The following is a 24,008-nucleotide window of genomic DNA, read 5'->3' as shown; positions in this document are numbered from 1 at the left end:
GTGTTGAAAAATGTTAATTATTTTCATGAGGATTTATCGTATACGGAAATGTCACGTTTATATTGTAACTTTTCACGATGAAATGATTGAATTAGGAAGTCATGATTTAATGCTATGATATGTCATGAAAATTTCAAGATAATATTCTGTGTAAATGGTAGTGAAAAGATAAGAGTAAGAGTATCTATGGAAATTGTCACTTCTTGATGGATATAAAGTTGAAGGGATTAGGAGGATTGGAATATATTATTTTGAGGGTGGATGCTTTCTGGTTAAAAAGTTTGACTTTTACGGGAGAGAATCCTTTTCCTGAAGTGCTTTAGTGTGGTTTTCGACCGAATTCTTTTGAAATCTCGATTTAAATTTGGGGCGGAAACTGCTTCTTAGAACTACGAATCACTACTTCCAAGGAAGTGGAAGTGGATACAATTGCTCTACCTATTTAAAGGATATTATTATAGGTTTTTCCATCTGTTTAGAGATTTTACAAGGGATCCTCTCCTCCATTTATTTCTGACATAGCATATCCTTTTCGATATGAGGTAAAAGTGGTCAAATGAATGCCTTCACCTCTTTCCATGACATTGATAAGACACTCTTGATCTTCGAAAATGGCACATTTTCTGTTTTCAAAATTTTGTAAGGCAGGCCGATCAGACTATTGCGATTTCAGCCACCATTGTTGCAGACTATCCTAAACGGACCTTGTTCTCTCCTTCGATAAATTGCCTCTATCGATTTAGGCGAAATTCAGTTTTCCAATCCTAATTCAGCTGCAGTATTGCTCTCCCATATAATAAGTGGTTTCGATACGTCATTCCCAGGTTCATTCATTCAAAAAATCCTATTAATTCAAAACCAAGCAATCAACAATCACAGCAACTGTATTTATTAGTTTCAGCATTTTTCTCTGAAATCCAGTTCTGCCAATACCTGCTATAAACCACGATACCAACAATGATCATTGATTGTTATTATTGGAAATGTTGCCTCTCAAATTGTTCATACATATGCAAAGCAACTACCCTCATGTTAATTCAATTGTCACTTGAAAAACCCCGCCAGCAATATATAGATTGGCAACTTAGTTACATTTCAATTGGGGTCAATTCAATAAAATTTTAGGAGTAAATTTGGTCACAGTACTGTGATTCAATATAATGAGAATTTCATTGAATTGCGCTTGATTGTTTTCAAATTTTGGTGCTGTTGTGGATTTACACGAGAAAGTCGGGAAAATAGTGTCCTAGAAAGTGCATGAAATTTATGCCTATTTGCATAAAGATATGGTGTTAACAGAGGCATAACTTGTGTAGCTACAAATTATCTTTCTCTACAGTATCTTATATACTAAAGACTTCTATGGATAGGCATTTCGTCTAGTGGCATTAGGAATTTATCTCTTGATAAGCTCTTGGCACTGCTGTCAGCCGGGGCTACTTCAAACCATCTCAATGTTGTTTGGAGTAAAAGCTGGACCAAAAATAGCATATTTGCTGTCAAAATTCCGTGGAAATATCTCCCTGCAACCGATTAATTAATACCAAAAGTATTTGCATTAATTTCACAAAAAGGGAAGGCTTTGCTGACGCCTTAATTTTTCAAAAAATTTGACTCCTACTTTCTATTGCAAAGACTACTCTTTTCTGGAACTGAAAGCTCCAGCTTCTAAATCAAATATTGCTGAGCAAGGAACACTTAGGCAGATGTCAATTTTGGAGCTCAGAATTTATATTATTTTGGCTCAAATTTTTCCACTATTCGTAGTTTTCAATATCCTGGGAAAGCCTTACCAATGTTGACAATAGATGCTGCGTATCTGCGGATCCGTAAGCAACTTGCACACTATCTTCTCGGTAGTGTGCCCCAGAGTTTTGTAATTTCGAAATTTCTACCATATCTATAGGAATTTAGCCACATACAGCTTTCTAAGAAATGCGCAATTACTTAATTCTCAACCTAATATTATTCCAATTATGTAATTGTTTACCTAAATGTTACTTCAATTAAATGTTACCCACCATCACTGCCACTTCATATACGCTGGAATATGTATAGACATATTCATATTGAACTTATTCACCTTCAATATTAAATTGTTGTTTAATTACAGTTGTAAAGGTGTAATAGCAGTGTACAGAGAGAAAATTCCGCAAGCTATGTATCTTGAATGTTTCATTGCAATTTCAATTTCTTACTTACTTTTGCTTTTATTTCGTCTCTGCCCATTTTCAATCTCGTTGTTTGGATTATGTCTGTATGTAATGCATGAAAGTAAAAGTTGTTTTAAAACTGTGTAATTAAATAACGATATTCTTAAAGGCCATTGAGATTTTTATGGATAATTGTATTGTATTTAGATGATATCACGTTTTATCAGGGAAGATAGGTATGATATTTAGTTTGCCTATCCATTCAGTAGTTCTGGACTGTGTTTTTTGGGGTTGAAATGCAATTGAAATAAAATGAAATGGAAGGAGAATAAAGTTTAATAATGCTAATATAATAAATTTTATAATAATATTTAATATATTTTAATAATGAAAATGAAAATAGTAAGTTTGAATTGTTAATCTGATTAATATGTATAACTACGGAGATTTCTTAAATAAAATTTTCATGAAAACTTCTGTATGAAATCACAATTGATCTGGAACTCATTCCCAAATAAATAAATATAAATACGATTTTAAATATATAATTTATAAATATAAAATATAATAAATGGATTTTTAAATAAATATTAACAAATACAATTTTATATAATCGGAATTATTATATGATTTGTGCTATCTTAATAATATTTTACATAATCAAAATACAAATAATTCATAGACACTCGTTGTCTTTGGCTCAGATTTCTTACTAAAATCAAGAAATTAATCGATAATTTCTGGATGGAACTTAACAATAATTACTAAACTTCATGGATTGTGTCCCCACAGATTTTATTTTATACTTCTCCTTTAAATTTTCAGTTTTTCCATATGAATGAATATAAACACTAAACATATAATAATCCTTATAGCAATATAATTTTCCATAATCTAATTTCAGTCTTTATTCTAAACCAAAACCATTTTAGATCTCTAAAGAACAGATTTGTTTTCAATAATAAAACCAACACCACCTCTCCCCCTCCAATTTTACAGTACATTTATTTCTCGATTATTGTGAAAATGAAACCAAATATCTGTCACGAAACTGTATTTAAGATCGAATAACTCACAGATCAGTACCTCCAATAGTACAGTATCTAACAGTATTTATGATTATTCCAACTACAAATTTTCATTCAAAACCTAACTAGTAACTGGTTAGCTTCTGCAAACTCATACCCGCACTCAGGCACCATTCCTACCATGAGAATAGTGAAAGGTTGACGCCATCTCAACCATCTTGATCTCAAGATCTCGATTTTCAAAACTCGATCGATTTCGTTTTCATTATGACGCCATAATCATTTACTCAAATATGTGTCTATAAAAACATCCATTTATATATTGTATGTATGTATATTGATCAGACAAACCACTCAAGAGTGTGCACAAGACGATGAAGGCTACCTTGGACCGACTTCTTTTTGCTACATCACTGGTTAACACCAATTGGTGGACTTGATGGTGCAGAAGACTATGATGATGATGATGATAATGGTGATCATGCATGCTACTGCCCACGATTATGACTCTTGGTGATCCTGATGATTGATCGGTTGATCTTTCTTCTTTTTTCTTTTCGCTTTCAATATTACATGCTTTTCTGACCGACTCTGTCTGTGAGTTGGTGTATTGGTATCTTGTTGCTGCACACAATGTGCAATTACTTGACAAACTTGTTTGACTGGCCAACTTTTTCTGATGAATTTTTCTCCACAAGCTGAGCAGCTTTTTTTTTGCAATTTTCTTACATTTTTTGGAGTCTTGTTTTTATAAGAGATGCAATCCAAAAAAGTCGTAAATAATATGATGTTACTTAATAGTGGAGGTTTTTTATAGGTTTTTCGGTAGATAAAATTATTGTGATCAAGTTTTGTGGGATATTGCAAAATCGATGAGATAAGATTTAAATCGAGCTGATAGTTTTTGGTTCACTGTGAATGCATTTGACATACTTTTTTCCAGTTTTTGGAAGAAGTTTATTTTGAATTATTAAAATTCATGGTTTTTATGTTAATCTGGGCGCATCAGAAAAGAGATATTTTAACTCATTGATTTGTATTCATATGAATGTGGGAACTGCATATATTTTTAAACGGAAAAATTTTCTATATAATTTAAAAAATTGATATATGAAAATGTAAACAGAAAATAAAAAAAATGAATGAAATGACTTAGAAGAAGACTTAATAATAAAAAATCCTTTCACGCGCCAGACTTTCGAACGATATATGTTTGATATAAATAAAAAAAAATAAAAAAAAAGAACTACAAGTGGAAGTACATAATAAAAACTTAGAAAACTATTTAATAATAGAAAAAAATATATTTCTCTTACCACGTGAATGGTTTACCTGTATATTTAGGGATGAATGTTGTTTTGTTAACGAATAGAAATAATTGAAGACCTTAAACCCAAGTAGATAATATGGATTTATTTCTTCATAAATTCATAAATTCATGTAGAGCGGATAGTTGAATTCGAATGCATTGATAGAAATTTGATCCTTTCTATTTCTATTAAATTAACAATGCATAGCTTTATATATATCGAAATTGAAAATGGTGTTTTTAATTAATTCATTTTTATTTAATTTGAATATCTTTCTTACTTTCTTACTATTGCTTCAAAATAGGACTGAGTTTTAGTTACATCTCTACATATTACTTTTTTTTCAAAACACTCCATAAACCTAATTGCTCTTTTAAGATGCTATTAACGATAAATGCTCAAAGTTCTTCATCTTAAACGAAATGTAATTGCAATAGGTCAGCGTTCAATTTGAAGTGCAATTATTGGCAAATTAAGTGTTCAAGCTGGTTACATCAATGTATTCAATTGAGTGTAGCAATCATCAAATGTAGTTTCTTGCACAGATAGGCCTGACACACTCTGCCTTGCAACAAGTTAGCAGAATTAAATATAAATAAAAACGTTACCGGTATGGAGACGAATGTCTACATTTTCCAATTCAAACTGGCTGGAATTACTGCAGCTTTCGCAAGTTAAGTGGGTGGGTTGGGCGGCTGCAGTAGGTGTAGCTAATTTGTTTTCATCGTTAATTGTCTAATTTTGAATAGAAACAAAACAATTAAAATGGAGCAAGAGAAGTCATTTAAAAATTTTTCTGGCTCCTTGAAAAACGGTAGAAAAGATGAAACATTTTACATGGGAGTTTCCAAGTGTTAACAAAAAAAAAACAAAAAAAATATAACTTGAAATTATAAGGATGCTTCAGCATAAATCTTCAACAATCTAAACTTAAATAAAACAATCTAAATCTATCTTTGTACAATTCAAAGCTAATAAACATATTTTCTCTTCTCTATTTCAGCCGTTGCCCAAGACAACTTCAAATGTCCCGATGATTTTGGTTTCTATCCACACGATATCTCATGTGATAAATACTGGAAGTGCGACAATGGTGTATCTGAATTGAAAACATGCGGTAATGGTTTGGCCTTTGATGCTACAGATTCAAAATTCTTGACTGAGAACTGTGATTACTTGCACAATGTTGACTGTGGCGAACGTACACAATTGGGTAAGTATCTTTTGAATATGACTATATCTGAAAAAGAAATGGCCTTTCGGGAGAGGAAAAGGAGGACTTATATAACATATTACAACCAGTCAGACTGCTTCGTCAGGGGGATTCAAATTTTGTTGCACTTCTGATCAGTTTCAATCAATAAAATTTATGACCAACTGTATTGACGAAAATGTACTACCTAATTGTTGCTTTTATCATGGCAACAAAGAACAAACCTAGTGGCTTATTTTTGAGAATTTTACTGCATTCTGTATCACGCTTTACCCCATTTCAATAAATAATGAATCATAAAACTCCATTAATAATAAATGATAGTAAAGGAGGTCATCCTAATTTTGAACACTTCAAGGTATATTTTTGAAAACTCACTCTTTGGAATGTGAGTAAAAAAGGATTAAAATATTTTCCTTAAATGCCCTTCAACATTTTTGAACTACTTTGTTAGCTTTTAAATCATAATAAATAACCTCAGGTAATCTTACTATGTCACTCAAAAGATAAGTCACACGCAAGCTATTTTATTTTTCCTTAAGGACTAAGGGAGTCCCGAGTTCGGCCCAATTGGGGAAAGACTCTCCTCCACTTCTTTTTGTGTCATAGTCCTCTCAGCATGAAACTATTTAAATGCTCTCGCCCAAGGCTGAAGCAAGTCATCTCGTCAATTGGTCTGATCCACCAACAAATCGATGCGGACTCAGAACATCTTAATCCTTAAGAAAAAATGTTCTTCAGTCAACCCGAAACAAGGCGGTTTGTACCTTTTTGTGAATATATTTGACAGGGCAAATAGCATTTTGCATACGCTTTCGGCCACGTTGCTCCCAGGCCGGGCATTAGGCTGCGTCTGATGTGTGGTCTCTGCCATAGATGGGAACGACCATTCTACTTTTCAAGCTATTTGATTCTCTTTCAGTAGTCAACATAGAACAGATTTCGCTTCTACTTTAAGTATGAAATGTAATCGGCTACTTAGTGAAGGTCCTTAAAAAATAGTGACGAGGTCGAACAAAGAAATGGGTGTAAGATGGAGTATGCCAAAGTTTATTACGTTTTTTGTTCATTTAATGGCTAAATTCTAAACAATCTGCTTTTTCGGCCTCTTCAGAATGACGTTCATTCACTTTTACGCTGCCAGCAACTGGTTCGCTTCCATTGCAGCCAATAGCTCCATTTTGTTTCTACGCTTGAAATTTTTGTAAACTAATCCTTACCAAAATGCCGTACTGACTGTGGTTCCTGGTAATACCATGTGAAAGTTCTTTTTCAGTTAGTCGTTGTTTGATAGAAATCTTCCCCAGAAAGAAATGCAGTGAAACTCCGGCACCCGCTGTCGTTTATGTACAATCAAAGCTTTTTTCTGGCGGAAAACAAGTTTAGTTTAACGAGAAGAACCAAGAAATGCTGCTTACGCGAAATGACGCTGACAGAGAATTTTCACATCGAAACATTAGAACTAAGAATGAGAAAGATATTGGAAAGGAATGGGCACTAACGTAGGAGGCGACCCTCCTTCCCTAAAGTACGATAATCGACCCTGTGGAAAGCCAGTGGCAATTGTATGGATAAGATTATCTACATCATACCAAATATGGAAATTGCACGAAATCCAGATAGAATGGCGTAAAACCATCATCTATTGAATGTACGAAAAAGGCGACAACCTGGCATACGAAAATTACAGGAACATCTTACTGCTCAGATCGGCCTAAAAAATATTCCAAACAGGCTGATGAAATCGTCATTGGACTGTACCAAGGCGAATGAATGAATCAGTTTTCCACCGCGAGAAAAATGCTCGAGAAGTGTGGGGTGCTCGGCGTTTACATCCGCCAAATATTTGTCGACTTCAAACAATCGTACAAAAGTATCGAGCATACGTATTGTACAAAATTATGCTCCAATTTGGTATCCCAGCAAAACAAGTTTGTCTCGTAGAAGCAGTCATGACGGGTCAACTTCCCAGGTGAATTCAAAACAGTCTGCCTGATCCATTTTTAGCAGGAAACCACCCTTTGTGCACGCAATCAAATCCTTGTTGATACGAGAAAAAACGCTGCCCTTTCGGTCGACCCATTTAACGTCCATATCTTATCGCGATGAAAGAATTTAGTCAACGCCGATATCGTTTCACTACTAGTTATATGGAACTGGCGGACTTGGTTATTGGAACGAGAGAACTGGAGGCTGCATTCAGAAAACCAAGGTTCAGATCAAGTTGTTGTGCTACAAAGATGAAGAGGACACCCTTTGTTCTCTAAGTTGCGTAGTCAGCCTGTTTAGATTGAGTTTCGCTATTTTTTCCGCTCTTTGGCTTGGTCCTGGTAGAGTTGACTAGTTTTCAAGTAATTATTTGGTGTATCAAGCCAGCACCGCCTCAAGCGACTTTAGGCTATCTTCCATCGACTTGGATATTGAGATTTATTCAAGCAAGGCAGTTATTACAAGGACGGATATCATGACTATAGTATCGATAATGGATGAGATGCAATGTTGTCCATAGATATCTTGCTTCGTGATTGAACCAGACAAACCTCAGGTATTCGACCTCCAATTTCAATTGTATGAACGTCCAAGGACCTCCACTCGAAGGAGACCCTGTTACGAAATTATACCACTACAGATCTCTTGGGGTCACAATTTTGAAGAGATTTCCTTTGGGACGACAATTACGGGGGAATGACGCTCAGTATTCACGCCTCGTCTTTCATAATTCGGTAGTACTATCGTACTTCGTTTGCTATCCAAATCTGCCGCAATACGTCCAATAATATTTTTGTGGTTTCTGTTAACCCATAACTGTGCTATCATCAAATTAGAACAATCAATTATTTCTACGTATTAATATTTGTATAGTTGCATTTGCTGTTAGACCCAGACTGGCAAGTCCAATTATGAGTCCAACCTCTATTAGTGAATACAAAGCAACAAAGGTTCCCAATTTTACATTCATGTTCCGCTACTCGCCCTGTAGTTTTGTTATATAATATAATTTGTAACAAAATTCCATTAAATTCTGGTCTAGTTAATAAATCATATTTAGCCACTCTTCCTCCATTTCATGGCTTCCAACACCCAACATGAGTTATTTCAAAATTTCAGTTGAACAACAATTTCAATATTTTAATAGTTTTACCACATGTTTTATGTATTTCTTCCGAAATATTGTATATATATATCTGCATTTAATTAGCTTCTAAAATTCAGGATTTCACTTAATCAGCGACTAATCATGCAAGCGTATGTGTAGATTTTGAGTGTTCATAGGGTGTAACTAATTATTTCCACAACGTGTTGCTATGTATGCGTATTTGTCCATATTATAGGAAAATTTATCTTTCAAACTGGGAATATTGTTTGTGTGTGGTTTTTTCCGGACTACGTGCTTTTAGACTCCTTTCGTTTCCTGGCAGTCCTGGGGGGATGAATGGGCATTCCAAATAGTTATGAAGAGAATTTGAAATTGAATTCGTATTTGTTGATTGCAATCATCAGAGCGTATGGATATTAATTACATTGATCTTGTGGGTAAATTGAAATGCATATCTGCAATATGGTTATTATAATGGAATTTCAATGATTTAGATAATTGCATATGGATTTCACCGCAAATATAATGGTGTTAAACTGTTCATGAACCATCTGCTTTATTTATTGACAGCAAGTCAGTGTTTAGAGATGAAATTAGGTTGGAATTGAAGCGTACGATAGTAATTATCAGACGAGAAGGCTTTAGAGTTCCAAGCTGCAATTAAAAGCAGTATTTAGATATCGACGCAAAACAACCCTCCGATTCAAGCATATGTCGCTTAAAGGCCTATCTATCATACTTGCAAACATCAAAAGGCTTAGATTTCATACTCATTCAATTCTCCCAATCTTTTCAGAACCTCCAATTTCCACCCCACACTGCGCTCGTTTGTACGGTATCTTCGCTGATGAGGCTAAATGCGATGTCTTCTGGAACTGTTGGAACGGTGAAGCCTCAAGGTACCAATGTTCACCCGGATTGGCATACGACCGTGAAGCTCGTGTCTGCATGTGGGCCGATCAAGTTCCAGAATGCCGTAACGAAGGTAAATTAAATTATCCCTAGACTTCCTATAGAACTTTCTAATAAATGTTCACATCAACATTGTAGAAGTTGCCGGAGGTTTCACTTGCCCAGCTGCTGGAGAACTCGCCAACACTGGATCTTTCTCAAGACACGCTCACCCAGAAGATTGCCGTAAATACTACATCTGCTTGGAAGGAGTTGCCCGTGAATACGGATGCCCAATTGGTACAGTATTCAAAATTGGAGATACTGATGGATCAGGAAACTGCGAAGATCCAGAAGATGTCCCCGGATGGTAAGTTGATTTTTCAGATTATCTTTTTTAAGGTTTTGTACATTATTTATCAATCACACTCACACAATTTAATTGGTGATTATCTTGCATGGGACTTTCTAACTTATCCTAATGTCTTGCACACTGTCTATATGTTTCATAATATTCAAACTTTACATTCTTCTGGTATTTAACACTAAATCTTAGTTTCGCAAATGAAAGAAAGATTTCAGAATAATGTTAAATTATGACATTTCGCGATTTAAATTTTAGAATATATAAATTTTAAGCATGACAGGCAGATGAAAGGAAATTAAGAAAGAGGAGATAATTCTAACAAAAAAGCATTCAAAAACTCGTTAGGAGCAATCTTAATTGTTCACCTAAGGACTTTTCAAGTGTCCACGGTATAAACTCCTAAAAAGGTTCAATTTTTGAATGTTTATTTTGAATTAATTATCCATTTAGTTAGATCGACTTATATCAGTCTAAGTTCCTTGGATACGTCCAAAGCAATGACAACCTACACAAAACAATCTCAAAATAATGTTCAACCAAAACCAACTTCTTGAATCTCTAACCCACCCTATCAATCAATCCGATGAATCTTACAGCGAAGACTACTACGGTGACTTGGATTTGAAGAGCATTCGCAAGAGCGAACTTTTGGCCGGACTCCAGAGCTCTGAGGGACGCCAAGCTAACGCTAAGCCCCTCAAGCCAAGACCAGCTCCAGCTGAGAAAGCGTAATTCTACCTAACTTCATCATAGTTTTTATTAGTTTTGCACGGAACCAGTAGGGCTTCGTGAGATAAAATACTGAAAACAGAAAAAGAACAAAAACGAAATATTTTGTTTATATGAAATTGTTAACTAAACGGAAAACAAAACAAGAAATTTTGAAAAGTTGTTAAATATATTATTTTTTTTTCTTGTTTACCAAGTCAACCAAAACACAAAAATTAATTCTGAAAATATTATAAAAAAATGTGAAAATTGTTGAAATTTATTTTTTATACCATAATAAGAATATTTTATATATTCTCTGTAAGTTAAGCGAAAACAAACTCAAAACCAACTCAACTGAAATACAATCATGCACACAGGTTTATCTAGAAGCATAAAACAACAATGAGTTACAAAGCCGAACAGATCACTGTAAAAATTTTTGTTTGAAAAAGATACTAAACTCATATTTACATAACTGAGAGACTGCTTTTAAGATTAGGAGCTATATGATAAATTTTAGTGAATTTTACATACGAGAGATGGTACTATAAACTGAACCCTTCAGTTTGAAATAATACTCAATAACACGAAAACTGTCCTTACTTTTCAAATGGGAACAGCGACTAGATTATCTTTTTCTTTAACAAACTTCTTTCAATTTCCTTCGTAGAATACAATCTTTTCTTATTTTTACTCAGCACATGTATCACAAATCCTTAGCATTCATAGCGACTTCAAAAACTTTTAAATTGTCTTTAATTCATATCTGATTACTTTACCTAGTTACCATTGCTTCAAAAATATTATATAGTCATCATATGCACTATATACATATTAGACCTCATAGTATTCTCTCACTAAAATTCATTCATTTAGCTGAAAACCTTTTTTATATAAAAGAGATAAAATGAAGTAAGAAAAATAAACTACTACATTAAAATATAATAAAACATTTTTTGTAGAAAAAATAAAATATATATTACAAAAAATTGTAAATAAAAATTGAAAAAAAAAATTACATTCTGAAGTGTTTTAGTATTTACGGTTTTACCATGATTAATTTGTGTCATAACTGACTCATACCATGAAAAGGTGAACTAAATAAAACTTTACATCAACACATGGTGAAATGATGTTCATTGTATCTGATAGATACATCTGAGAGTAATATTTTCATGGGATAATAATTTACCCAGTGGTAAAAACTAACTCAGATATAAAAATGAACATTTTTCCTTATTATCTGGTATTTCTGTGTGTCTCAAGTTCTAATCTTAACATTTAATTTCACTTCATTTTGTCATCACAATTTTAATGTTAATTTCCGATGTTTCTATTTAACATCTACATGCACCATTCACATACTTAGTGTCTTGGTGGTATTTCAAAGGTAAATGTGTGAGTATAAAATTCATTTTCAGTTTATTGGCATAAAAAGGCTTCGCACTAAATTTTACATACCATATACTATATATTGAAGATGTTTATTAGTATGATACATTCTGATTTATTTAAAAATAATTATAGCGATACAGGAGTGTGAACAAATTTAAAAAATATTGAAGAAGTAGAAGTATGGAACAGATGATATCTACGAATGAAACACTTCCTGTCTGTAGGTTGAATTATTATTCCCCCGGTTTTTAAAAGCTTTCAAACTCCTCTGTACAGGGCTCGGTAAGGAAGTGAGGGTAGCATCATTTTACCTGCAAGCAAAGGTCCGCTATATTTCGTTGTACCTGACGTATCTGACGGTCATTTTGGATTTGCGATTTATTTTTATGGCTGCTCCAATCCAGCGCGGACATCACCACACCTTGTATCCACTTGGTATACCTCAAAAAAATTTGTAGACAACCTTCATCTTTATTGGGAAAGGAAACACGCGTACCTCGGTATAAATGACAATCCACTATAGATAGTCTAAAACTAAATTCCCGTAGAAGCGTACCAACTCGATAGTAAATTTCAAGACGGTCCTCCCCCGTCGTCGGTCAATGTAACAGGTTCCACGTTCACTGTCCGCCCGTTTTTCCAAAATGTTTGGGGGTTAAGAACCAAACTGGGGGCCTTCAATGCACCCACCTTGGTTCAGCAGCCTGCCATCTGTATTTCTAAAACACAGCTTGAAAATAATATATTAAAGTCGGAGGAAGTCCTAATTGCAATAAAAGATCCACTCCGTGCGGAACTCTTCTTCTCCTCTCAGGCTTTCTTTATTATTGGGTTGCCTTACGTTTCCTACCGCCCAACAGCCTCGTTCTTGTTCATTGTATGTTATATTTACGTCCCCTGTGCTTGATTCCTTGTATGGAGAATTCTTTGACAGTTTGTTGGAACTTCTTACAGGTCAGGTTTCCTTCCTATCCTTTCTCTTTACTAGCTTAACAATTCTTAGCTTTCCAATTCCTTCCAACAACCTTTCCCAATTTTCTAATCTTTTCTTTTATGAATACTTGTTCTGCCCCGTAATTCAACACCATCAAAACCAACTTGGACCGCACTCTCGATACTTTGCTTTTCAAACTGCCCGAGCGCACCTCTGCATACTTCCTCGCAGATGCTCGTTTGACAAAATCCAGGCTCACCATCCCCCACTTGAATTTGAAGCCTGTTTCGTTCAAACTCCAAAACCGCGCATAAATCAGATAAGTTCAACTTCCGCCAAGCGAGCTTTGAAGGTCTCAATTCAGCCTGGCATCATGTATTATCTTCTTCAACTTGTGATCAAGCTGTTAGTGATTTTTACAAACAATTTCCGGTCTCCTCTTCGGTTGTGTCTCGTCTTCTCTTGACTGTCTTCGTTCTTACCCAATTTGGTTCACCACGGGGAACCATAAAACATCCGCCCAAAGCATCACTGGGAAAGAAATTTCAGACTTTTGTGAATGGCGCCGACCTTGTTCACGGTCATTAGATGAGTTGAATAGAGAAAAACAAATGGCTTCTCTCCTATACGATTGCATTTGCTACTGCCACTACTGGTCACTTAGACAATTATAACGCCATTAACCTAGCACTGTAGAATGACTGCAACTAGGTCTTGGGACCAGAATTGTCTCAGCATAGTTGCCAGTAAGAATTTTGACATTAGGACACAGAGTCTCGGTCTCGAGGATTTTTCATCGAAGAATATCCTGGCTCCTTTTTCTGATCCAATAGTACAGATTTCACTAAACCTAACTCTTTGCCCTTGTAGCAGGAATATATAAGGGCGGTCCTGTACCTTTGCCAACCTTGCTGTAGCAGGTAGGAAGAGGGTTTCACATGCTGCAAGTTAATTCATTTACCTTTATTTGGAAAATATTCATCAGCACTGTTTTGATTTCCATAGTTTCCTTGTGATGCTTTTTAGCGAATTTGATGTACACCTTTTTCGTGTAGTGTTCACTATGCACAAGTATTTGTCAATATCCTATCTTCTGATGCTAAATGTTATGACAAATACGCCAAAGGCTTTGTTTTAGGTTCTCGGTGGCTGTTTCAACTTTAGAAGAATCTTGTCTAAGTTCTGTGCAAACTTTGTTAAAATCGGTTTGTTGAAGGCACAAGCCATAAGCCACAATAAATAAACTCATTATCCTGGTCATAAGTAGCCTCCAGGTATACTGCGGCCCACCTACGTTCGGCACTGTTATCGTTAGAGCCATAATTGCGTCGTTTGCTTTTTCTCAGCGTTATCCGGGAGTCCATTGCAGAACACACACAATCAGGAGATCGCACTTTTCCAATCCTATGCAGGTAAGACTGAAAACTTCCATGCCCGCTTAAAAGTTGGGTAAGGAAGTAATCAATTTCACCGTGCGTTCCATTCAACCATGGGTCTAAATTGTCGATGAGCCGCGCAGTCCATCTGCCCCTTGGCTTATTTTTCCAAGAAAGTTGCCACTCGGTAAGGGTGCGTTGACGTTCTTCACAAGCAACCACCTCTCTTAAGTTCTTGCCTTTACGCCGGTAGATAGCTTTGAGCTCCTTGGTAAGGAAGCCAACGGAGATCACTCCCGCGATCACCATCACAGCCGGTTCGGAGACGGTGCGATAATCAGACGCCACTCGCAAAACTCCCCGTCTCAGCACTCAACACTCGCTTACGATGCACTTCCTTGTGAAGGGCATCAGCCCATACCTCGGCGCCGTAGAGCCCAATATTCGCCATTAGCCGTCTCAAGGCCGCGACACCAGCTGCAGCCCTGTCCGCTGCTGGTTTGATTTGCTCGAGGAAGCCTATCTTCGGGTAGAGCATTAAACCAAGGTATGTAGCTGTTGGTTTTGACTCTATAGTCAACTCGTCGATCGATATGGAGCGCAGGGTTAGGATTCTTCTTTTGGTCTGGTTTTTTCCAGCGCAAGGCCGAAACCCTGAACAGTCTCCATCCGCTTACCTGTCACATCAATATGCCAAGTCTGCTTTGCGCCTGTTCAACAGTTCGTCCGGCAACAAGTGCCGCAACGTCGTCTGCATAACCGACCAGGCGGGACTCTTCGTGCATATGGAATCTCAGCAAACTATCATAAGAACCGTTCCAGAGATCCGGTCCTAGGATGGATCCCTGTGCTACTCCTGGCGTGATTTCCATCTTTGGGCATAATAGACTTGTTGCTTAAAGCTGAGCTATATGTCTATCATCATTCCGAAGTTTTTGGTGGCCAGCCTATTACTGCAGATGTGATTCCCCATTCCAATGCAAATGTAATTTCTTTTATGGAGCCTGGTGAAGAGAATTACATCCGCTTTTTCCTTTGGCACTTTGGCAGTGTCAGCTCCCCTTTCTTTTTCCAGATCTTCATAGCACTGATCCTTTTGCTTGAGGGTAATAATTATTCTCGAGATGCTCTGCAATTACAATTACTGCCTTTTCGTCGGCGTAACCGTACCATATACAGAGTTTCCCGCATCTGGTTCCGATTTCCCAAATTGAATGCATTGTACTTTTCAATTACTTTCAACTCTCTAAAATCCCGACAATTCATATCGTCAAGGGACTGACTTAGCCGGATTGCCAATTATCAGGAGTGCAAAATACAGGAAATTAACTAAATTCTTTAGTCGGAAACACGAATTATCATGATTCCACTGTATTAGCTGCTACTGTCTTTTCCGGGAATTAGATTTACGACCACACCATGAAGGAGTTTTATTGCGTCAATGGTTAATTTGATTTAACGAAACCCATACTGTCAATCTGAAGGGCGGAGGAAGAGCCCCTTGGTTCCCAACAATTGGAAGCAATCGATTGTTCGTTACCCACTGCAACATCTACTCTATTATATCTCAGAGAAATACATAAGTAAGTTCCAGTTTTGACGCTCCCATAATGCAGAAAATATGCCTTCAGATATGCATGCTTCTAACAACTTAGCGAGCATGTTTAGTATCACTATCACGACGAGTTTTAGGGCCTTTTTCCAGGATGTGCCGTCTCGAATCTGAACTTTATTGTGATGAGCAGATCTCCAGCAGCCCATGTATATCTAGCTTCAGCTCCTTTAGTATCGTTTCTATTCAGGGTATCCAGTTATAATAATAATCGTTGGCGCAGCAATCCATATTGGGTCAGGGCCTTGAAGTGTGTTAGAGCACTTGGTTCAAGACCGTGACGGTACACTACGGGATTGCAGTACCCTGTAGGAGGCAATGTGGTCAGCGTTACGCTCGCCCGAGATTATTACCCTGATTTGACTCAGGTACTTATTCACAGGTGAGTCGATTAGTATCCGACATCAAACCACGATACAAGTTCCATTGCCACCAATGAGATTTGATCCGCGACCTTCCGTACGACAACCTTGTGCTCTAACCACTCTGCTATCCGGACACAGTTATGAAGTTACTTTAAACGACCCAAGAAGCTCAATATTTATTTCATCTTTTTTACGATTTCGGGAATGACTTTCCTTTGTTTTTGTTCTTGTTCATGATTGACTGTCTTCCTGGGGAGATAAACTATTATTTATAAAAGACGAAGTATTAAAATCTCTCAGCTTGAAACCTATGTGAGAATTTATAGTTCGGTGTGTCATTGTGAGATTTTAAGTCCTTTTTTAGTTTGCACCAAGAAGAAAACAAAGGGAGCTTATTTGTTACTAAAGGAGTCTTTATGGTAGCTACGTCAACAACTCCGAACAAAAAATAAAGAGCTCTTTGGGGGCTCAATCGGTAAAGGCTTTAGTGTGGCGTTGCATCTACTACCATGAATGCTAAACCTGCACTTAGTATAATCTGGCACCCTCGTACCAGTCACAGCCGGGCTCTGATTATGGTCACAAGTAAACGGTGGGCACTCGCGTTAAACCACCTGGACATAACTCTTCCTTACCCTCCACTTTTTCAAGTTATTAGCTAAGCCGCTTCACGCAATCCACGCCTGCCAAGGTACATTGAGAAATCTGCTCGGCTTTCTCTTCTTCTTCTCTTTTAGCTAAATACCTATCCTAAATAGATAAAAATAGGATATATTCATCGCCATACGTGACAGTCAAAGTATTGATGCACGCGCATTCAGCATCACAGTGCATAGCAACTCCTCAAGTTTAGATTAGAATATTGGCTATAACTATAGTGATTACTTAGCTGCATTAGAATAACTATACAGGGCTAGTGTGCTAAAGATTGGCGATTTCATGCCATATCCTAATGAAATTAGAATTCCTTACTCCCACTTCAGTCTTACAGCACATTATAAAAGTTTTGTGTTTTTTCCGAAGATAAATCTCCTGCCATACGGTTATGTTAGACTTTTACTCATTAAAACTACCCTTCCCCTTCGTATAGCCCCCGGGGCGAATCTAGGGTAGTTAATAATAATGTGTTTCACATCTCCTTCCTCCCATGTCGGGCAATATAAGGAGTTGTCTTACCCAAAACGGTAAAGATATGCGCGATACCTTCCGTGTCCAGTAACGAATTGGGTTGGATTGTAGCTAACCTATCCATGACAACGTTTAATCCACCTTGCGACATCTGGGATAATTCCCACCCCTTCAGATACAACAATGTTGCTTCAGTTCGTGTCAAGTATTGACGATAAGTGTAAGATTCGCCCATTGCGTATGTTGGGTCATAGTGACGTCGACCTTTGTTCGCCAAGATGTCGTGCCTACCGTCACTCACTTATTCCTTTATGGGCATGCAATCCTCTCTCTATTTGCCTAAACTTGCCGACGCTCAGACAGGAGCTGCAGCAAGCAAAATCGAGTTGACAGCTCTGGAGATAAGAAGCTGACGATTTTGCTTTGGGCGGCCTATAGTCGATTACATTTAACCAATAATGTTGTTACTCAGAATGCTTTCGTTGCTTTCAAGATGTGCTTCGAAGTTTAATTTTTGGTCAATCATGAGTCTCCAGATATTTAAGCGCTGGTTGCGAGCGTATGGTTTCTTCGTCAATCTTAATCTACCGACTTTTAACTACGATTTGATTTCCCAAATTGCCTCTTTAGTTAAAATCTCATTCTTCTTGATGTCTTGTGCCACGCTGGTCATTTCGATATCATTTGAGAAACCGATAACCGCCATTCCTTTGGGGAGCTATAACCTGAAATTCCATCGGACATTACCATCCGATCATCGAGGACCGATCCTAGGTCCATCGTCGGAATCGTAATACAGTACCCTCTCGCGGAGGAACTCTGTGACAATACGCCCGTAATATTTTGGGTTGCCTAATTTAGCTGAAGCCTCAATATTTTTACATCGATTTTCAAAATTGAAGGGGGGCTTCTCATATATGCGAAATGAAGGTGTATTTTTTGTGTATGGGGTATGAAAGGACTCGATTAGTACTTCCCGAAATTGATAATAGTTTCGATGAACAAATGCCTGCTTCAGCCAAACGTTTGCTTTAGGCTGTTTGTTTCGATTGAGAGATTTAAGATATGTCCAAACATTTGTCTGACCAATGTCTGTCTGATGTCTGAGACAGGCACATTTGTCTGATTTAGAAAAAGTGTGTAAAGAGTCTCTCTAGGCGCACTGTTTGAATAGCTTGGAATAATCATCTCTAACTCTTCTTCGATTATTGCTCGAATGGTTTAATATTTAGAGAAGTAAGATTTGGCATCACAAGTTCGCGGTTTGAATCTTCATCATTCACCATCTTATTAAAGTTTTTTGTCAAACAAAACCTTATTAAGTATCGATTCGATGTCTGTCTGTCCACCTTTCTGTCACACCTAATTTACCCGGAAAAGGCAGAACTTATTGCCATGAAATTTGGCGAGAACGTGTGATTTGTGAATGTCTTTACACCCAACGAGTGGCATTATTTTACGTTAAGTTTAAAAGGGGCTCCCCATACATGCGAAAGAGGATGCAAACATTGTTTTTTACAGAATATAGTCATGTGATATCAAATGAAAAACCTTGATTAGTCTTTTTCAAAACTGGTCTTGTTTCTGACGTTGGGTCGAATATGGAGAAGTGAAGGCTCAAAATGTGTGGCCAGAAATGTATAGCAGGTTCCGAAAAGTCTCAAAAAGATCACAATGATGCATTTATACATCCCATTTCGGACATTTATATATCAAGAATATTTTGAATTTTTAGCTATGTTCGAATGGAACAAGTCGGTAAACCGGAACCTGGATGCTTCAGATATGAAAGGTTTTGTGTGTTTCTTGTATAGAGACATTTGAGTGTGCATTTGCCCCATTAGTATGTAACATGTAATATACGCATATATTATGTGAGAGTAGAATTTGTTAGTATTATTGTAATTTCCACGAAACTTGGTAGGATCATACTCTATGTCATAACCTACATTCCGGCGCGAAACTTAAGGGGGGTTTGGAGCCAATTACGAAAAATTATAGTAATATAGTATTATCAACTTTCTACTAACCGAGATCCTTTGTTTGATACCCTACATGATTATATTTGGTGAAAACAAAATTAACTTACCCGTTTTGTATGTACGGGGCCCCCCCTTAAATTCAACGTAAAAGGATGTAACTCATTGTATGCGTGAGCGTTTAGTTTCATTTGGTATTCATCGCTATAGCCATCTCTGAGAAAAATGCGTGCAACGGACAGACAGAGAGTAAACCGATTTTAATAAGGTTTGGTTTTGCCCAAAAGCAAAACCAAAAATGTACGTAGAAAGTTTCTCACATAAAATGTACGCAAAATCGTTATACCTGAAACGTCCAGTTTCAAGCATTCGGACTTGTATAATGTTCTACGTAAATAACGCTTTCTTAGCGTCGCATAACAGGGAGTCCTTGAGAGTTTTACGTGAGCACCTGTCTGGACGACTCAATCCCATGGTCTTCCTAAGACACGGCACCCGTGTTGAAACGCAACGTAAGGTTTCGTGACCAATTTGCCACTTCAAATGAGTCCCCGTGTCTGTCCTCGGGTCTGATCGCCCTGATTAGGTCTTTGGAGCATTCGCCTACTGCATCATGGCCGGCAAGCCAAAGTGAGTACAGCGTCTCCCGGTGCCACTACAATGGAGGTTTTCATCAGTCACTTGGTTTTGGTTTGGCAGACAGGGTTGCCGCTCCGTCTTCCTCACCGCCACCTCTGAGCACCAGCGTCTCATAACAAAACAGAATTCGAATAACCCGTCCAAACTTGGAGTGATCGGTCTTTGCTCTACGGCTAAATTTTAAGAAAACATAATTTCTAACGGCCAATTGCAAGGAAAATTGCGAGATTTCAGTACACTAGATCAGTGTTCTCACGGTCTTCGACTAAATTTGAATAAAATAGAGGTTTCACCGGCACTATTACTGCCATTGGTAGCCACGCGCCGAAAATTGTGGAATTCAAGTATTTTGGATCACGGATCAGCGTGACTTGGTTGGGGTGGCGCCCCAAAATTGGAGTCTTTTGCGATAAATTCACCAGGGTATGCCTCATATTCGAAATTCACTGAATATTAGCACTGGCTAACCATCAACCAACGCCGCCCCGCGGAATGGAAACAAAGATATTCCACAGGATTAGTGGTGTAATACGCAATGATCAGTCCGAAATAAGCACATTTGCGATCGATACGGCACTGCGTGCATTGTGGAGATATTACGAGAGAAACGTTTTTGATACCACAGTTTCGTTGTCCATACAAGGAGTAACTAGCTAAATGAAATCGGCCTGAACTTCAAAGACGATAAGAGTCGATTCACTGGTCGGCTGAAACAACGATGCCTTAATACACTTGACGATAATTTGAGGAGTTCTTGACAACATCCATAAAGCTTACAACAGAAAGGCGTGGCAAGCTTCATTAAGACGGACCTACTTCGCCATCGAATGAGGGAAAGGATATAGAAGGAAAAAGGAAGGAGAAGAAGAAGAAAGGTTCCAAATTTTTCGGTGAAAAAGTGGCTTATCTGATCGAATCCCAATGGATGGTGCTGGGATTATTATTTATTGGTTAGTAGTTTTTTAGCAAGTTGGAATTTCCATAAGACAATTTTTAACTAGTGTAGTGGCCTTGAGGTTCTGCTCGTTTTTAGCAAACTTTCTTCATTCGCATCTACTCAATCTTTTCTTTAGTCATTATTTAGATTATTTGTAAATACTTGTTTACTGAATGGCCGGTGATATTTTACTATCGAAATTCCGCACCGAGGAGATAGTGACCTTAATCGCGGTTCATCTCGCGAAATGATCGCACGTCAAGGATGCAAGAGGGAGCTACTAATTTTATCTTTAGTTATGTGTGCTGTAGCTCTAGTTATGTATGCTTTGTTTTAATCTCAAAATCAATGTTGATGAAAAAACCCGTGCTGAATTTTCCAATAAAGTACTTGCCATGACTCTCTTCCGTTTACTAGTGACGTTTTGAGCGAATAGTAGAATGCGACTTGGCACCGAAGATATCATATTGAATGGTGTTCTGCTATTCAATATTTTTTGAACATATATGTATCTATTCAGCTTCGGATCTATTTTATTTGCCTACTATTTTTCCCATATCTCTATGTGAACTATGAACGAGGGGAGGCAAATTATGTTGATAGTCTGTTATGGAGATTGATTGATATTTTATGATGAAATTGGTCAACCAAAAATAGCGCCTAAGAAGAATATTTCTTGTTCAATCAAACGAATACGTTTCACTGACAATTTAGTGAATCTGACAATTTTCGACTAAATATTCTTCTGACGTTAGAACTTTGATGTCGGAAACTTTTCTTTTCAGCTCTCCCTGGAAAAAATATATTCATATTTAGTAAAGTTTCACTTTGGAAAGACGCTAACCGTTGGATTTTTTTTCTATTTTTTAGCGAGGACTACTATGGTGATGTCAATCTCAAAGAGTTGAAAAAGTTGGGACTTCGCCGAAGAAAGTAATTTTCTTGAGTGAACATTTTTTGTGTGTCTGATGTGTATAAAGACTGATTGAGTGAACACTAAATCGATAAGGAGTTGAGTCTATGGAAATATTGAAAGTAGTTTAAAATGGTAAAGCTTTTTGTGATTTATTTACTTTGAATATTTTCATTTGCCTTTGACAGGTGTAGTATAAGTGAGTTGTTTTTGCTTGTTTAATCGTTTAAAAATATATGTTCGTAAATATCAAAGCGTTTTTCTTTGACATTGGTAACGATATAAATTTGGTTGCAGATAGAATCGAGGCAAAAGCTATTAATATATTCCCAATATTTTCCCATTTTCTTTCTAGTTGGATTCACTTTTCTATTCGTCCTTTATCGCAATATCAAGTACCGATTTGCTTCCAACAAACTAAATTAGTATCGAACACCGATAGTCTGCCAATTGGAAATAATTTAAATTATTTGTAGGCAATACTAGGGATATAAAATGAAAAACACCCTTTTGATTGCTGTTGGAAAATTTATTCTAACATATTGGTTTGAGGCTGGTTGCATATATTAAACTTATGGCAGAAAAGGCTACATTCTGTTGTTCTACTGCGTCAATGATTGTTCTTGCGTCAATGATTGAACATTTTGATAATCAAATAATATCCGTACAAATACCAGGTCGAAATTTTAAAAAAAGTTCATCATTTGCCTGGCGAATATTCCAGGAGCTTTTTAAGGCTTTATGTAAAGCAAAACCTTACTAACAGATTGAACTCCGCCGTATCCTGTTCAAAGTCATGGTTGAGAAAGGAGGAGGGAAGGATAGCTGTCGCCTGAATATCTGAGTTACACCTATGCGCCTCAGATGAGTAGGTTGTCACAAACTACGTAGCCAGACCTGCAACATAGTTGTGTGAACTATGGCGCGTTTTGAACCATCTGAAGCAGCTATCACCGAGGCTATTCCTGGATTATGCATAATTTCAAAAGTGGGAAACCGTCGGAGTTTTGAGTTGCATTTCTAGTGAGCAAACAGCTCAAGCCGAATATTATCAACTTCAAAACTATCAACAAAAGGTCGTCTGCCATTCGCATCAGGACTCATTTTTTCAACCTCTGGCTCATAAACGTGCACGCCTCGACTGAAGTCAAGGAAAATTCAGTGAAAGACGAGTTTTATGTACGTCTGGAGATACTGTTCGACTCACTCCCAACAAACGATTTCAAAATACTGTTAGGGGATTTTAATGCGAAAATAGGAAACGGAAGCTGGCATCGGGGAACCACTGGAGAACACAGCCTCCATGAGGAATGCAATCATAACAACCAACGAATAATTGACTTTGCCAGCAGTAGAAATTTCGTCGTAAGCTTCACATGCTGCCTGCACCGGCTTATTCACAAACAGATCTGAAAATCACCAGACGCATATACCGACAACATAATTGACCACGTCCTCATTGGCAAAAGGTGCACGTTCAGTGTATTGAATGTACGATCTTATCGAGGAGCAAACTGCGATTCAAACCGTCACTTTGTGAAGGTAACATGTCGGTGCAGAATCTCCTCAGTGCACCTATCGGGAATCAGCCTTAGCAAAATCTTCGCTGCAGCTGAACTCCTGAGCGTTGTTACGGCGCAGGCGTATAGGACCGCCCTTAAGGGAAAACTATCACCAATGCTACACGACGGGAGCAACAGAGAGTACACGGGTTCTGGGGAAAACATCGAGAAAGTCGCAGAGAAGTTCGAGGGATACAAATCCCGGCGAACACGAGTTGACTGGCTTGACGATGAATGCAGAATATCACTCGACGCAAAGAGCGAAGCCTACAGACAATATATCCAAAAAAAAAAAATAAGACGAGTTAGGACAATTAGATATACGAAACGGATATATTTTGATGATCCGACACCTGGCGCCCCTATAGAAGTAACCCAAATCGCTGGCGGCATTGGTG

The 24,008-nt window shown here is 37.3% G+C and overlaps 1 protein-coding gene across 2 annotated transcripts in view; it reads left to right on the top strand.

The window, feature by feature from the left end:
- The window catches only part of LOC119656798 (protein obstructor-E), a 35,528-nt gene extending 13,226 nt beyond the window's left edge, over window positions 1–22,302 (top strand). The window contains exons 2-5 of one of the 2 annotated variants that reach the window (XM_038063404.1): window positions 5,495–5,704; window positions 9,598–9,786; window positions 9,852–10,062; window positions 22,006–22,302. In XM_038063404.1, the coding sequence (XP_037919332.1) occupies window positions 5,495–5,704; window positions 9,598–9,786; window positions 9,852–10,062; window positions 22,006–22,072 (677 nt within the window). In that variant the 3' untranslated portion in view covers window positions 22,073–22,302. Of the gene's footprint in view, window positions 1–5,494; window positions 5,705–9,597; window positions 9,787–9,851; window positions 10,063–10,655; window positions 11,538–22,005 lie in introns of those variants that run through there. The other variant, XM_038063403.1, reaches the window with a different exon arrangement.
- Window positions 22,303–24,008: the final 1,706 nt, after the last annotated feature.

The sequence above is a fragment of the Hermetia illucens genome, chromosome 5 (genome assembly GCF_905115235.1).
Source record: "Hermetia illucens chromosome 5, iHerIll2.2.curated.20191125, whole genome shotgun sequence".
Taxonomy (NCBI): Eukaryota; Metazoa; Arthropoda; class Insecta; order Diptera; family Stratiomyidae; genus Hermetia; species Hermetia illucens.
Note: the sequence above shows the minus strand (reverse complement) of the source record. Positions and strands in the feature narration are given on the sequence as shown.